This window comes from Emydura macquarii, unplaced genomic scaffold (assembly GCF_026122565.2).
Source record: "Emydura macquarii macquarii isolate MOO-44397 ecotype Brisbane River unplaced genomic scaffold, CSIRO-AGI_Emac_v2 contig_1230, whole genome shotgun sequence".
Taxonomy (NCBI): Eukaryota; Metazoa; Chordata; order Testudines; family Chelidae; genus Emydura; species Emydura macquarii.
In genome coordinates, this window is record NW_027131367.1 from 17,106,697 (window position 1) to 17,120,594 (window position 13,898).

Below are 13,898 nucleotides of genomic sequence, written 5' to 3' on the forward strand. Positions count from 1 at the left end.
GACAATGATCTCCTTTGGCAAGTGACATGCTAGGCCAAATTTTTCAAAAGGGTCTGTGAATGTTTGTGCCTCAGTTGTGTGGTGCCCAGCTTTGACATACGTAGGTCCTGACTTTCTGAGGTTCTCAGAGTCAGCAGCTTCCACTGACTTCAAACAGAGTTGCGGATACATGGCATTGCTGAGAACGGCGCAAGGCATCTTAAAGTGGGCATCCAGAACTAGCAACTGCTGGATGAAGGCGGGGGGGAACCCCAGTGCTTGTGCCGAGGGGGGCTAATGCCTGCCTGGCACACAGACCTAGCGTGAGGGCTATCTAGCTAATGGGAGACAGTGGAGTGGAGACATTTCACCCCGTCCCTCCTCACAGCGCTTTTGTCTGGCAAGCCCCGCCAGTGCTTGGGTCTGAGGGTAACACAGAGGTGAGAGACAGGCTGTCCCCACAACGCCCCACCCCTCCGTGCTTGGGGCGGGGTCTCTGCAAAGCCCGACTATCCCTCCCGCCTCAGGGAGGAGGAGGGGCCGCGTTCAGGCAACTGAGCCGTGTGCCTGCGCTTTTCTGTCCCGCCCGACGCCTCGTAGCGCAGCTGGGAGGCTGGGCACTGGACAGGCGGGAGCGGCTGAGGGAGGCCCCGGTAGCGGAGCGGCGGTTGCCAGGGTAATAGAGCAGCTCCCGGCTCTGGACTGCTCCAGTTAGCGGGGGCTTCCCCGCTCATGGCTCCGGGTGCAGCAGCTCCGCGTGAGGGGTCCCCGGAGATGGGTCTTCCTCTCCGGCAGGGACCGCACCCCCCAGACCGGGCGGGGGAGTTCGGGAGGGGGCCTTGAGGTGGAGGCAGGGCACTGGGGCAGGGCAGCCGCCATCCCGCGTGTGAGGGTTGATGGGTGGAGGAGGCGGGGCCCACGGCAGAGTGACTTGCGGCGTGAATGTCCGAGGTAGGGTGGTGGCTCCCCTCGCAACCTTCCTCTCCCCGGTGTGGGATTTATTGTTGGGTCTGGGGTGGGTGACGGCCCCTCTTTCAGTCCCGCCCCCCCTCCCCCGGTGGGTTGTTGGGTCTGGGGTAGGTGACGGCCCCTCTTTCAGTCCCGCCCACCCTTGGCATGGGATGTTGGGTGGGGAGGGGACGGCCCTTCTCTTTCGTCTCACCTCGCCTGATGTGGGGTTTAATGCAATTGTAAACGTTGTTTTTATCTTATGTTACCAGAGGAGAATTGGCTGCTGGCTTTGGAAATGCCTTTGACTGAGATGAACAATATTGACTCTGAACAAGGAGAGGGTGGATGCCAGGAGCCAGATGTCATTGCTAGGGGAAATACACTGGAGAGTTTCACAGAGAGTGAAGAAATCAAAGGGTTAATTAACAATCTGAGAGGAGTGTATGGGGACCTGGGAACACGAGAGGTGACTATTGAAAAATTCATAGGTAAGATTTCTTGGTTTGAGGATGTACAATGTACAGGGAGTGCATTTTTATGTTGATTATAATAACAGGGGAAACGTTTTTAGACCAAATCTTACTCTTACAGTTATTCAGGGGAAGATTAGTTTTATTATTTATTCACTTTATTATTTATTCACCTTCCAGTAGATGAACCAAGTTTATTAGTGTTGATAACAGGAGACAGTGCTGTCTTGGCTGTCTCAGCTGTCATATAGCACAAGATTTGCTCAGTGTATCAAGGACACCATTCCAGAATGAACAAGCGGTAGGTTTAGATATATTTCTTAATAATTTACTTTAAGGGTGAATTATCCATCCTTGGGCTTGGTCCTAGTCCCAATGAAATCAGTGCAAGTAGGAAATGGACCTTTTTAATTAGTTCCCGTCTTTGTAATGCTGCTGTTTGATTATTGGTTTCATGAAATGGAGCATTGCCATTTAGCTGATAAAGCACAGATCTTGGAATCAGAAAATCTGAGTTCTGATCCTAATTTAGTCACTTGCCTCCTGTGTGATTATTGACAATTTAACCTTAAATTACTTATCAGATGTTTTTACTAGCTTTGTGTGCTCAACCTGAGACATGTAGGCCCTGGTTTTTCAGAGATGCTGATCATCTGCAACTTCCATTGAAGTGAACAGGAATTGTGGGTGCTCAGCAGTTCTGAAAATTAGAACCAACCTGTCTCAAATTAGACACCCCAAAATTAATGGATGCTTTCTGAAAATTTAGGCCTTACGCCTTCTGCATGAGAAGTGGCAGTTACCAAAAGTGATACCTGATGCAAAGATAGGTGAGGGAGATATCAATTGGTGGGCCAGATTGTCACGACACACATTCAGCTTTGTACAAATATGGAAATAGTGAAGAAATGGCTTACTTTCTCCTGCAATTATTTAGATAATGTCAAGAAAAAACTTTTGGTTTTTAAAAATATTCCTGAGGTTGTATGTTGTTTTGACATAATTACTATTGAACATACATTCCACAGAAGAGGGCCTCTTATTAGAATGTAAGGTTGTGGATTAAGCAGTCAAGTTAAGAAATGCCCAAGTTAAGGTTGAGTGTGCAGTCTTAACTTTGCATTCTATAGGTCACAGTAGTCTCTAATTATGCAGTTACATTCTGTTTTTTCAGACACTGTAGTACTGTGTCTATCATTCAAAAAATCTAGGTCTACAACTTTAGATGCATGTGTATCATAATGTGAAATGTTAATTTTTTTAATCAACGAGCATCAGTTTAATTTTTAAATTGGTTCAGTTTATTATCTTTGCATTAATGTTATATAATGTTCTTTCTGGTATTTCTGTTAATTTATCATTACCCATGTCCTGTATATTTTCTTTTTGCCTATCAGCACAGTCTTCCCAGAGTATAATTTTTAGGGGATGAGACAATAAACTACAAAACTAACTTAACTATGTGTTAGCAAATTTTCACTAGTATGTGTGAACTTTATAAGGTGTACTTGAGAGGAGGCACAATGTGTATGGATCTTGCAAGGTAGAAAGGGTCTGAGTAAGAGATCTTGCATGCTTTGCGTGGTGCAGAGAGGGAACCATCACTCTGCTGCTCCTTAAAAGCTTTATGGAGCCATACACACCTTACATATACTCAGTAAGTAGCTAAGTGATCCATGTGTGAAAGTGCAGTGAAACCTTACTCAGCTATGTACTTCAAGACTATACAAAAAGTCTACTATGCATGTTCAGTTTGTGATATTCAAAGACTGATAACTGTGTCAAACAAAAGCCTGTTTTTGATCAGTTAAAAGGGACAAAGTGATACTAAACTTTAGAAAGGGAGACTTCAATAAAATGCAGAATATTAAAAAATGCCCTGTTAGAAGTAAAATCTTTAAGAGAACATGGATGCTACTTAAAAAACAAAACAAAATCAATAAGAGCCTTAGGTATGAATATTGGTGAACAAAATGAGAACCAGGAAGGAAAGTAGTAAGTCAGTGTGGCTAAAAGACAAGATTTGATAGGTGATTCAAGTCAAACAAATCCTTTAAAACTTGGAAATCTGATCCAAGTGGAGCCTGCAAACAGGAACATAAATAACAGCATGCAGTATATGAAGGAAATTAAAGGGCCAAAATGGATTTTGAAGAGCAAATGTGTTGGCAATCCCTCGGTGATCAAGGATGATCTCTTTCACAGTTTTATTTTATATGGGTCCTTTAGTTACTGAAGAGTCTGATCCTTGAGCCATAGACTCATTGGCGGATGTTGCAGGTGGTGTTGGGAGGCAGGATTGGGCCACGATTGATGCATGACATCTGTCCTTTCTTTTCTGGTGTTTTCTGCTACCAGGCCAACACGATTTTCCTCAAAAGCAGTCATTCCTTCTCTGTCAAGTCTTTGCCAGTTATCCCTATCTTGAACAACTGTTTCCCAGTGTATGATGTCTATGCCACAACTCTTGATGTTTGTCTTGAGGGTGTCTTGAAAACATTTCTTTTGGCCTCCCTGTTTCCTTTCCCCTTTGGTGAGTTGAGTGTACAGCAATTGTTTTGGTAGGCATGCATCAGGCATGTGCACTCAGTGCCCACTCCACCTCAGCTGGTGCTGGATAATCAGGGCCTCAACACTGAAGATATAGGCCTCCATGAGGACATTGACGTTAGTGTGGCGATCCTCCCTCCTTATGTTCAGGATCTTCTGGAGAAAGTGCTGGTGCTGGTGTGCCAGGTTTTTCAGGTGTTTTCTCTAGATCATCTAAGTCTTGCAGCCAAAGAGGAGAGTTGGGATTACCACCGCTTTGTAAACTAAAAGTCTAGGGTGTGTTCTGATGTCATGGTTGTTGAACACCTGGCAAGACAGTCTGCCAAAGGCAAGGCTGGCACAGTGGATTCTGCACTGAATCTTGATGTCTGTGTTTGGCTGCCAAGGTAGGCAAAATGTTCTATATATTCCAGTTCCTCTCTGTCAATGTAGATCTTCCTTGCTGGGTCTAATTGACTGGGAGCAGGGTGGTGAAGAGCTTTTGTTGATGTTCAGAGTTAGCCCTAAGCTTTTGTAAACTTCAGAGAAGCAGTTAAGGGCTCTTTGTAGATCTTCCTTTGAGTGTGCAATTACAGAACAATCATCTATGTACTGGAGTTTGGTTATTATTGTCAATGTTACTTTAATTCTGGTACGGAGGCGAGAGAGGTTGAAGAGGTTGCCATCAGTCCGATATTGGATTCCAGTGCTATGTGGCAGATGGTCTTGGATTAGCATTGTCGTAGCTGCTAGGAAAATGGGAAAGAGAGTGGGTGCCAGTACACAACCTTGCTGTATTCCAGTTTGGATGGCAAAGGGCTCACAGGTAGAGCCACTGAATGGGATGGAGGCAGTCATCTGTTCGTGGAGGAGTCTTACAATGGTGGTAAATTTGCTTGGACAGCCAAACTTTGATATGATTTTCCACAGAGCCTCATCGTTGACAGAGTCAAAGGATTTGATCAGATCAATAAAGGCCTGCTGTTGTTCTTGACATTTTTCCTGGATCTGCCTAGTTGCGAAAATCATGTTGGTGAGGTGCCTTGTGATGGTCTAAAACCACACTGGGACTCTAGGAGTACTTCCTCTGGAAGAGGGAGCAGAAGATTCAGTAAGTTTCTAGTAAGAATCTTCCCGGCAATGGAGAGGAGGGCAATGCCTCGATAATTGCCCAGTCAGCCCTATCTTCCTTTTTTGAAAATGGTGACAATGTTAGCACTGCATAAGTCAGCGGGATTTCATCAGTGTTCCAAATTTTGAGGAACAGCAAATGCAGCTTGTTTGTCAGTGTTTCTCCCCTCACTTTCAGTTCTTCAGCTGGTATGCCATCAGAACCTGATGCTTTATTGTTCTTATTTTGCTTAATTGTTTTGCAGACCTCCTCGGGTGTTGGTGGGTTGGAAAGAGTTTCCCAAACTGGGTTCTGAGGGATGGAGTTGATGGTGTCATCAGTCAGTCGATTCTCGATTTAGAAGCTTTTGGTAGTGTTCCTTCCAGTGCTCTTTGCTGGATTCATTGCCTTTAAGAAGTGTACCATCTTCAGATCTCAGCGGTGTGAAGCTACATGAGCTTGGTCCATACAGGGTCTTTTCTCACAGATAAAGCTCTGCATATCATGTCTGTCAGTGAATGTTTGGATTTCTTTTGCTTTGTCCTTCCACCATTTGTTTTTGATTTCTTGGATCCTCCTTTGAACCTCAGATTTGAGCTGATGGAAAAAGCTCTGCTTCTGACTGGATAATGGATGGTTTTGCTAGTCGCAGAAAGCTTTTCTCTTCTGGTCCAAGAGGGCTATGATCTCAATGTTGTTGTCATCCAGAGCCATCCCTAGGATATGGCGAATCAGGGTGACCTCCCCAGGATGGGAGGCAAGTGGCTGCTGCCCACCTCCTGGCTGGGAGCAGGAACCAGGTGGGATGCAGGTCGCTGCAGCCTGCCTCCCTTCTATGTGCCGGGACTGCGCGGGTGGCTGCCGCCAGGGTCCCACCTTCGCCCCGGGCCCTGGCCCCCTCCTAGGGATGGTCCTGTTGTCATCAAACCATATCTGATGATAGTGGGTAGCAAGGACAATGGATTCCTCACAAGCATCATGGATGGTCTGTTTTAGGGCTTCTTCAACACTTGTGTTGTTTCCAGATGTGCACGGTCAGTTTTCCACTGAGGTGTGCTTGGAAGTTCTCTTGGTGCACTGATTGAAGTATTTGACTGTTGTATTGCTTTTTGAGTGGTTTGGATTGCTTTCTATGTTTTGATGCAATCCTGATGGACACGAATGACCTCACCAAGCTGTGGGTCAGTCCAGCAATCATTGGTTCCTCTCATGATATGGGTGATTTGGACATCTCTTAGATCCTGTGTTCTGAAATAGTCCAAGACATGCCATTGTTTTGGATGGGAATGTTGCCAAGTTGTTTTATACTTGTTGCTTTGTCTGAAGATTGTGTTTATGATCACAAGTCCATTCTCTGCGAATTTGCTGAGTAAAAGGATACTGTTGGAATTGGTCTTCCCCACTCCTTTCTTCCCAATGATACCATTCCATACGTCAGAATCTCAGCCAATTCTTGTGTTAAAGTCCCCTAAGAGGATTATCTTGTCTCTTTTTGGAATGGGTGACAGAATTCTGTAGAGGTCAGTGTAGAAGGATTCTTTCTGTTCTTTGGTGTCAAGTGTTTGTCCATATGCACTACTGATGGTGCAGAGGGTCATAAGGCGCTCATTGATGCCAACAGGGCGCTCAGTCAGGTTGTTGACTAGAAGTTCTTAATTGCAAAGCCAACACTGTACATTCGCCTGTTGCTTGCTGGTTTTCCTTTCCAGAGGAAAGTGTAGCTGCTACCTTCTTCCCTCAAATGGCCTTCATTTACACGTCTTGTCTTGCTGAGATCGGCAATGTCAGTGTTATACCTCAAGAGTTCTCGAGCAATAATTGCTGTTCTACGTTTAGTTCTTTCACTTTTTGAATTGTCTAATAGGGTTCAGACATTCCAGGTTGCAAAAAAAAAAAAAAAAAAAAAGTTTTTCGACTGCATTAGGAGTTATCCCTCTAGATGTGGTTATCCAGTTGGATATGTTGGGATAGCCTATGCTTGGGGCACCTTTTCTAGCCCCCTCCCCGCATGTGGTAAGCAGAGGGGTTCCTAAAAAGGCCTGCTCAGTCATGACTGCTGCTGCTGAAAATGCCCCCCATCCAGTCTAAGGGGATCTTGTAGTCACCACCTGCATGTGGGTCTGTGAGTAGGGACTCCTGGTGACCACTTCACCTGTCCCCATTGCCACTTGCCCATTGCCATAGAACTTTTGTGGAGTGGGGAAGTAACGTTTCCTGTGAAAGAAGCCTGCATGTGAGTAGTTTAGTGTGGGGGAGCCATTGCATGCTAGCAGCCACACAAATCTTGGTGGAAGAGGCATCTGTGTCCAGTGGCAAGAAAGTCCAAAACGACTGGGGGTTTCTCTTCCATTGCAGCCGTTGAGAGGTAATCCTACTTTATCCATCTGCTCTGCCATTGAGGTCTTGGGCTGCAACTTTGTCTGGTACCTCACCTTCGACCTTACCACCATGATTGCCCCTGTCAGGAGTGTAAGACTCCTGATGGCATTGGTCTTTGGCTCTTTAGTACCCCCAAGCTTCTCCACCATGTTAAGATGGCAGCCTAAAGAGAAGGAAGAGCAAATAGCTAAAGCTATAAAAACAAGTAGAAGATTCCCAAAGTATATCAGAAGCAGGAAGCCTGCAAAAGAATCCATAGATCCACTGGATGAAATTCAGCACTGACAAATAAAAGGTAATGCACTTTGGAAGGAATAACTAGAACTACTCATGAACGCTGCTGGGTTCTAAATGAACTGTAACTACTCAGGAAAAAGACTTGGTCATCACTTAGTACACCACATTGAAAATATCTCTTAATTGTGCTATGGCAGTTAGAATACATACCACAAGAATAGGTGGTTGTCCTGTGAATCTTGAAAGGTAACACACTAAAAACTGATACATTTTTTTTTACACAATGCATAACCTGTGGAGCTTACTGTCAAAAAGTATCACTATGTCCTAGAATTCAGCAGGTTTGAAAAATGAGTTTAGACATGTTTTGTGTAAATGAGCTTCTTCTACAATTAACTTAGATAGGATAAGCATTATAAGAGATATAACCTTCATGCTTCAGGACATAAACCAATCAATAACTGCCTAAGGATTGGAAGAAACTTAATCTGTGGGCACAGTATTCCATAATTGTCCATTACATGGGGTTTTGACACTGTCCTCTGAAGCATCTGGTACTGAGCATTGTCAGAAGCAGGGTAGTGGACGACAGGGGCTACTAGTCTAATCTGGCATGGGAATTCCTATGAAGATCTATGTAATGGTACCAATTTAATTCGTTGAACCTTGAAGCGTGAAATTGTAGCATGAAAAAAACTGTTTTCCCAGTTCACTCTTTCTAACATTATGATTTCAGGATTTATTTCAAGTCATGGGCACACAATTTGTCAGGATACTGAGACTATGTATGCACTGCCACTACTGCAGTATAATTTATGTCACTCAGGTGTGAATAAGCCATCCCCCCGAGTGACGTAAATTACACCAACCTAAGTGCTGGTGTGGATTGTGCTCGACATAGCTACCGCTGCTCACAGGGGCAGGAGTAATTAAGTTGACCGGAGAGCTCTCTCCTGTTGGCTTAAAGCATCTGCACTAGCAGTGCCCCTGTAAGCTCTGTAGTGTATCCATAGATTGAGTTGTAGTTAGTCCCCCGGAGGGACACTCAGTTGCTGTCTTTATCAGGAACTGTTTCTGTGGGAGTCAGTAGCATTCATCATTTTGCAATTATTTGAATCTAATCACACAGTTTTTTCACAGGTGAAGCTACCATTGACTTCAATAGGCTATTGGCCTTTGTAAGAACTGTAGAATTGTGCTTGTTGCTCATACATAGCATTGTGCTACCCATATCAGTGGAGTTGAAGGAGTGGATTGGTTAAAGTTGGTTCCACAGTGCCATCTAGTGGTATTTTTTGTATAGTGCTGTTAAACTTGCCTTGCATCTAGGTCCTAACAATGTGTATAGTGAAGAGAGGAAAAAATACAAGTGGAGCAAATGAATAAAGCGCAGAATGGTTTGCAGAAGAAAGGAAATGCAGAAAAAAGGAAGAGTTAGAAGGATGTTATTTTGGTTTTCATGGACAAGAGTGCCTTTTTCCCTGAGAGAGAGAAGGGGTACAGAGGAAGAAGAATAATCAGATGGGGTAAGAAGGAACCAGACAAAAGAGGAAAGGATATGTTAGAGAGAATGAAGTGAGGGGGAAAACCAACAACATTTAGGCTAGTAACTTGAACCTTGCAGTTATATCTTACAGTAATATTATATGTCACCACCTCTCCATCTCAGCATGGTTCATTATTGCTGAGATGATCCAGTTTTGCTTTGACTTAGTTGCTTTTCCTGTCATTTTGGGCAAGACCATTACTACTTCATCCTGATTTTTTTTGTCCATTGTTGTTGGACACTTTCCTACTTGAGCAAATTTCTAAAATGACCTAGGTTATCATTGATACAACATTTTTTTGCTGCATGATTTTTTCTGAAATCTAATTCTTATTGCTCTAGATTCTTTAGATTGGTTTTGACTTTAAATTAAAGATGCTTTATTTGTGGAGGTTGTGACAGGTTGCATTCCTAGTATAACAAGTATTAAAATGCATAGTACATGTTGTTTGGAGTCAGAAATTTCCCTGAATAAAAAAAAATACATGGCCATGACCATGATATAATAGGTAACATGGAAATCTTTTGCAGGTATACAGTGTTTGACTGTAGAAAGGGGTTCTTCAGCGGGTTTTTGTAGTGGTATCAGTTAGTAATTGTTAAGGCAGGGCATGAAAAATCCACTTGCCAACAGTGAGTAGGAAACTTCCCTGGCAAGTCAGGGTGGGGTGGGATAGGGGCTTTACCTATCAGTTTCTGAAAAATGTACTTTTGTTTTATTTAAAAAAAAGATAACCCTTACAGTTGCGAAGAATATCTTCCAAATCTGGAACGATGTAGTATTGTCTTCTGAAGTCTGCAGCCAGCCAGGTAGGCAGCTTGAAACAATAGAGAGGTGTGAACTGCACAAGGCCCAAATCCTGGCTTCAGTGCAGAGTAGCTGAGCTGTGTGCTAAGGAGTTTCTCCAGCCTTGGAGAGAAGAAATGGTGGAGCAGCTCCATGGCTGCTTTTCTATGTCCACTTCTTCAGCCCCAGGACTGGAGTAGCCTCTCTAATGTGATCCATTGGCTGCTGTTGGATCTGCATGATAGTGGCTTCAGTAGCCTTTCTCCTGCCCCTCTTGGAATCTAGGAGTCTATGTATGAAGATTAGCAGCTGCGATCAGCAGTTGTTGATGGTGAAGGATGGAATAGAATGCAATAGCTTGAAGATGGGTGGGAAAAGGAGTATGTCAAAAGGACAGGCAGTGAGAGGGAAGAATGGGAGGTAAGTCTGACCTACTGAGGCTGATGATTGGGGGTGCAGGGCCAGGCTGATCTACCTGCAGCAGCTACAGTCCACACTCAGTATATTGGTGTTCTTCATTTGCAGAGCTCTATCTATCTATAAAGTATGGCTGACCACTTGCTCTTGGGAATGGAGAACTACAGTTAGCTCTGCAAGTGGAGGACTGCACCACACAGGGTGCAGAGGTGTAACAATGGTCTCGCTTACACCTCTTCATCTCAGTGCTTAGAGGTTATGGGTCTTTGGGTGTCTGTACTATGAATCTCATACTACAGTAATAGCAGATGCATGATACTGGTAACCTCTTTGAGGATTTTCTACTCTTTTGCACTCTGATATGCAGTGGAGAGTGGTGTCAGCACTTAGCCATTAAGGTGGAAAAACTTTATACTAAAGAAGTTTGTAGCAGGGAGTATATTTAAATAAAATTAATACTTCCTTCACTTTAAAGGTACGTCTACACTACCAACCGAGGGTTCACATACACATACTAGCACTAGCTCAACGAGAGCTACCATGAGTATAAATAGTAGTGTAGCCTGTTAACACAGGCAGATGCTGAGTACATACCCCAGGAGTTCAGACAGGTTTGTACTCAGCACAGCTAAGCTGTGCCTCCACTGTCCATGCTACTGCAGCTACACTACTGTTTGTACTCGGGTTAGCTGTCACTGAGCTAGTGCAGGTATGTGTACGTGAACTGGAAGTTGCATCCCTACCTCATAGTATAGATGTAGCCTAATTAAGGACATCTCATTTGAATAATTTAAATCTTTTTTTTTTTTCCAGTTATAATGGACAAATACCAGGAACAGCCTCACTTGTTGGATCCACACTTAGGTAGGAACATCATCTTTGTATGGTTTTTGTGTATATGCTTTGACATAAGCTGCTAAACTTAAATGGTTCATGATTGCCTTGTAAGCCTACTGTGGCTGGTGTTGAACAGTGTGCAATATACTGCTATACAGCCACTTCCTAACTTTTCATTATTGGAAACATGCAAGCTAATTTTAATGCTTCCTGTGTCCCCCCCCCCTCCTTCTTCTCTAGAGTGGATGATGAATTTATTGCTGGATGTAGTGCGGGATAAGAAGTCTCCTTCTTCACTAGTACATCTGGCTTTTAAATTTCTTTACATCATTACAAAGGTATAAATGAGTTTTAACATTATAGAAACGTAACAATGTAGAAACTTTCAACAACTTATTTGTTGGTTAAGAATGACATTTTTAAAATATGTGGAGTGATTTTATGTTTCAAAATGTTGTTTTTTAATTAAAAATAACACAAAATGCAGCTTTCTAACTTATGCTGTTTTATTTTAGAACATGTTGAAACAGATTTTAAAACATAGTATAAGATGTTCACCCATTTTTTTCATAATATCCATCACAGTTCAGTAAAGAGAGACTATTGTATGGGCACTTCCCCTCCCATTTGTGGCCATGAGTATCACTTCCTCCATTTGCAGTCCCATAATGTAGCTGTGGCTGTTGCAGCAGTTGTCTACATGGAAAGTATTTAGATACATTTAGCTGTCTTTTAAATGTGATAAGTGTTTAGTTTATTTTTGAAAAAAGATACACTGCATACTTTTGTTCTTCATTTTATCTCTTGTTCTCATCTGTTCGGTTTCTCTTTTTCCATTTCCACCCTTGTTAATGCTTTTTGCTGCATTCTCCTCCTTCTCTCCCTGCATATGTTTCCCTGCTCCTTGGACCCTTCTCTCATAGACATGCTAGTCCTACTGGTCCCAGCATGTGAATTTTGTTTCCTCTCTAACTCTTTTTATTTAGATGTGGCCTCTAGTGCAGGGCAGTAAGTAAACTCCTCTTCCTCTCTTGACTCTTCTTTGCAAAGATGACATTGGACAATTGTAGAAACAGTTGGAAACAACAAATTGGTACCATGTGACTTGTCACCTTTCAGTGTTGAACCATTGCAGTAAAAGATCTTAACATCACAGAAGACAAAATATAAAACCTTTGTTCAACAAATGTATTAGTTGCTCATGAGGCTTGAAGTGGTAATTCATATGATTTTCCCACTAGTAGGGTTGCAGACTAAGTTAATACTTAACTTGTCAGGGCCAAATCCTGGTCATTTGGAGTCCACCTTTGACTTCATTGGGGCTAGCATTTGGAGCTTCTAGAATTTTCTAGTCCATTTTGTGTGACATTGGCATGTCTTCTCATTACCTGAATTTGAGAGTTACCTTGAGACATCCACTCAGCTGGTGGCATCATGTAGGTAGTGTTCGGACTGCTTATCTCTTCAGTTGGCCGGCTAGCTTATTAGAAGAGTGGCAGTCATGCTGTGCTCATAGTCCTGGGTGCAGTGGAGGAGAAGTGTTGTCATAAAAGCCAAGCAAAAGAAAAGGATGATGGAAAAATGTTGTGGATCTCACAATGACATTGTAGGTTTTGCTTACATGTGGCTGCTTAGTTTCTGCACTATTGAAGTACTAGTATCAACAGTAACAGTAAATGCATCAGGAGGGTGCTGGACATTTCTTGATCAAATTATTAGCAGTTAATATTTTAAAGTTGAGCTAGTTAAATTCTGCCACTACTATAATTATTTGATGATAAATCAAAAGGCAAGATATCCCAGCATATCACCCAGAAACAGCTTTAGAGTTTGAGTGACGTAGTATTTTAAGAGATTGCTAGTTAATTTGAAAGTTCATTCATATCACTACTATACCTCCTGAACATCATATTCAAGATGCTTCCAAAAGTCTCCTTTGTATTATTCTACTTGAACATGTTTTATTAAATTATGAAGTCGTTTCTTTGGTAGGTACGAGGGTATAAAATTTTCCTGCGACTGTTTCCTCATGAAGTAGCTGATCTACAGCCTGTCTTGGATATGTTTGCTGATCAGAATCCTAAGGACTATGAGGTGAGATCCCTCCCTCCCCTTGTTTAATTTAAAAGAAAAAAAGCCAAAGAAGGTATTGTGCAGAAATGAAAATGAGGGCAATATAGCTTGATGCAATTAGTCTATCTCAAACTGGATATAAAAGTGTATATTATGTCACTACATATCATGAAACACTTAGAAATGTCAAACTGGATAGCTAGATTTAACATACCGAAGTGCCCTTTTCTGAGGAAAAATGTGGTCTTACTAAAAGATGTTCTATTGGGTTTTTCCATTTTTATTTTTGGGAATGGGGAGGTGTGTAAGGAGTTTTGGGTGTTGGTAAAATTCATTTAAACACCAATACAGAAGATGCAAGAGCTAAAAATAAATGATGATGGACAAGGGTTCAAATAAATTTAAAAGAGAAAAATAGAAAAGGATTAATTTGGGGGGAGAGAAAATAGGCAAGGGACTAAGGAAAAAATTAAAAAGCTTTGTATTCCAGATCTCCCCAGATAAAGGGGGTTATAATCATAGTTTGTTACATCAAAATGGTGGACAATTGTGGGGGAAAAAAAATCACAGAAGACAGGATGG

The 13,898-nt window shown here is 42.5% G+C and overlaps 1 protein-coding gene across 4 annotated transcripts in view; it reads left to right on the forward strand.

The window, feature by feature from the left end:
* The first annotated feature begins 385 nt into the window (after positions 1 to 385).
* Positions 386 to 13,898, forward strand: part of TBCD (tubulin folding cofactor D) — a 228,356-nt gene continuing 214,843 nt past the window's right edge. For 2 of the 4 annotated variants that reach the window (XM_067547679.1, XM_067547678.1), the window contains exons 1-5: positions 386 to 655; positions 1,200 to 1,418; positions 11,220 to 11,270; positions 11,484 to 11,581; positions 13,236 to 13,337. In XM_067547679.1, the coding sequence (XP_067403780.1) occupies positions 1,226 to 1,418; positions 11,220 to 11,270; positions 11,484 to 11,581; positions 13,236 to 13,337 (444 nt within the window). In that variant the 5' untranslated portion in view covers positions 386 to 655; positions 1,200 to 1,225. Of the gene's footprint in view, positions 656 to 1,199; positions 1,419 to 1,511; positions 1,702 to 11,219; positions 11,271 to 11,483; positions 11,582 to 13,235; positions 13,338 to 13,898 lie in introns of those variants that run through there. The other 2 variants (XM_067547681.1, XM_067547680.1) reach the window with 2 other exon arrangements.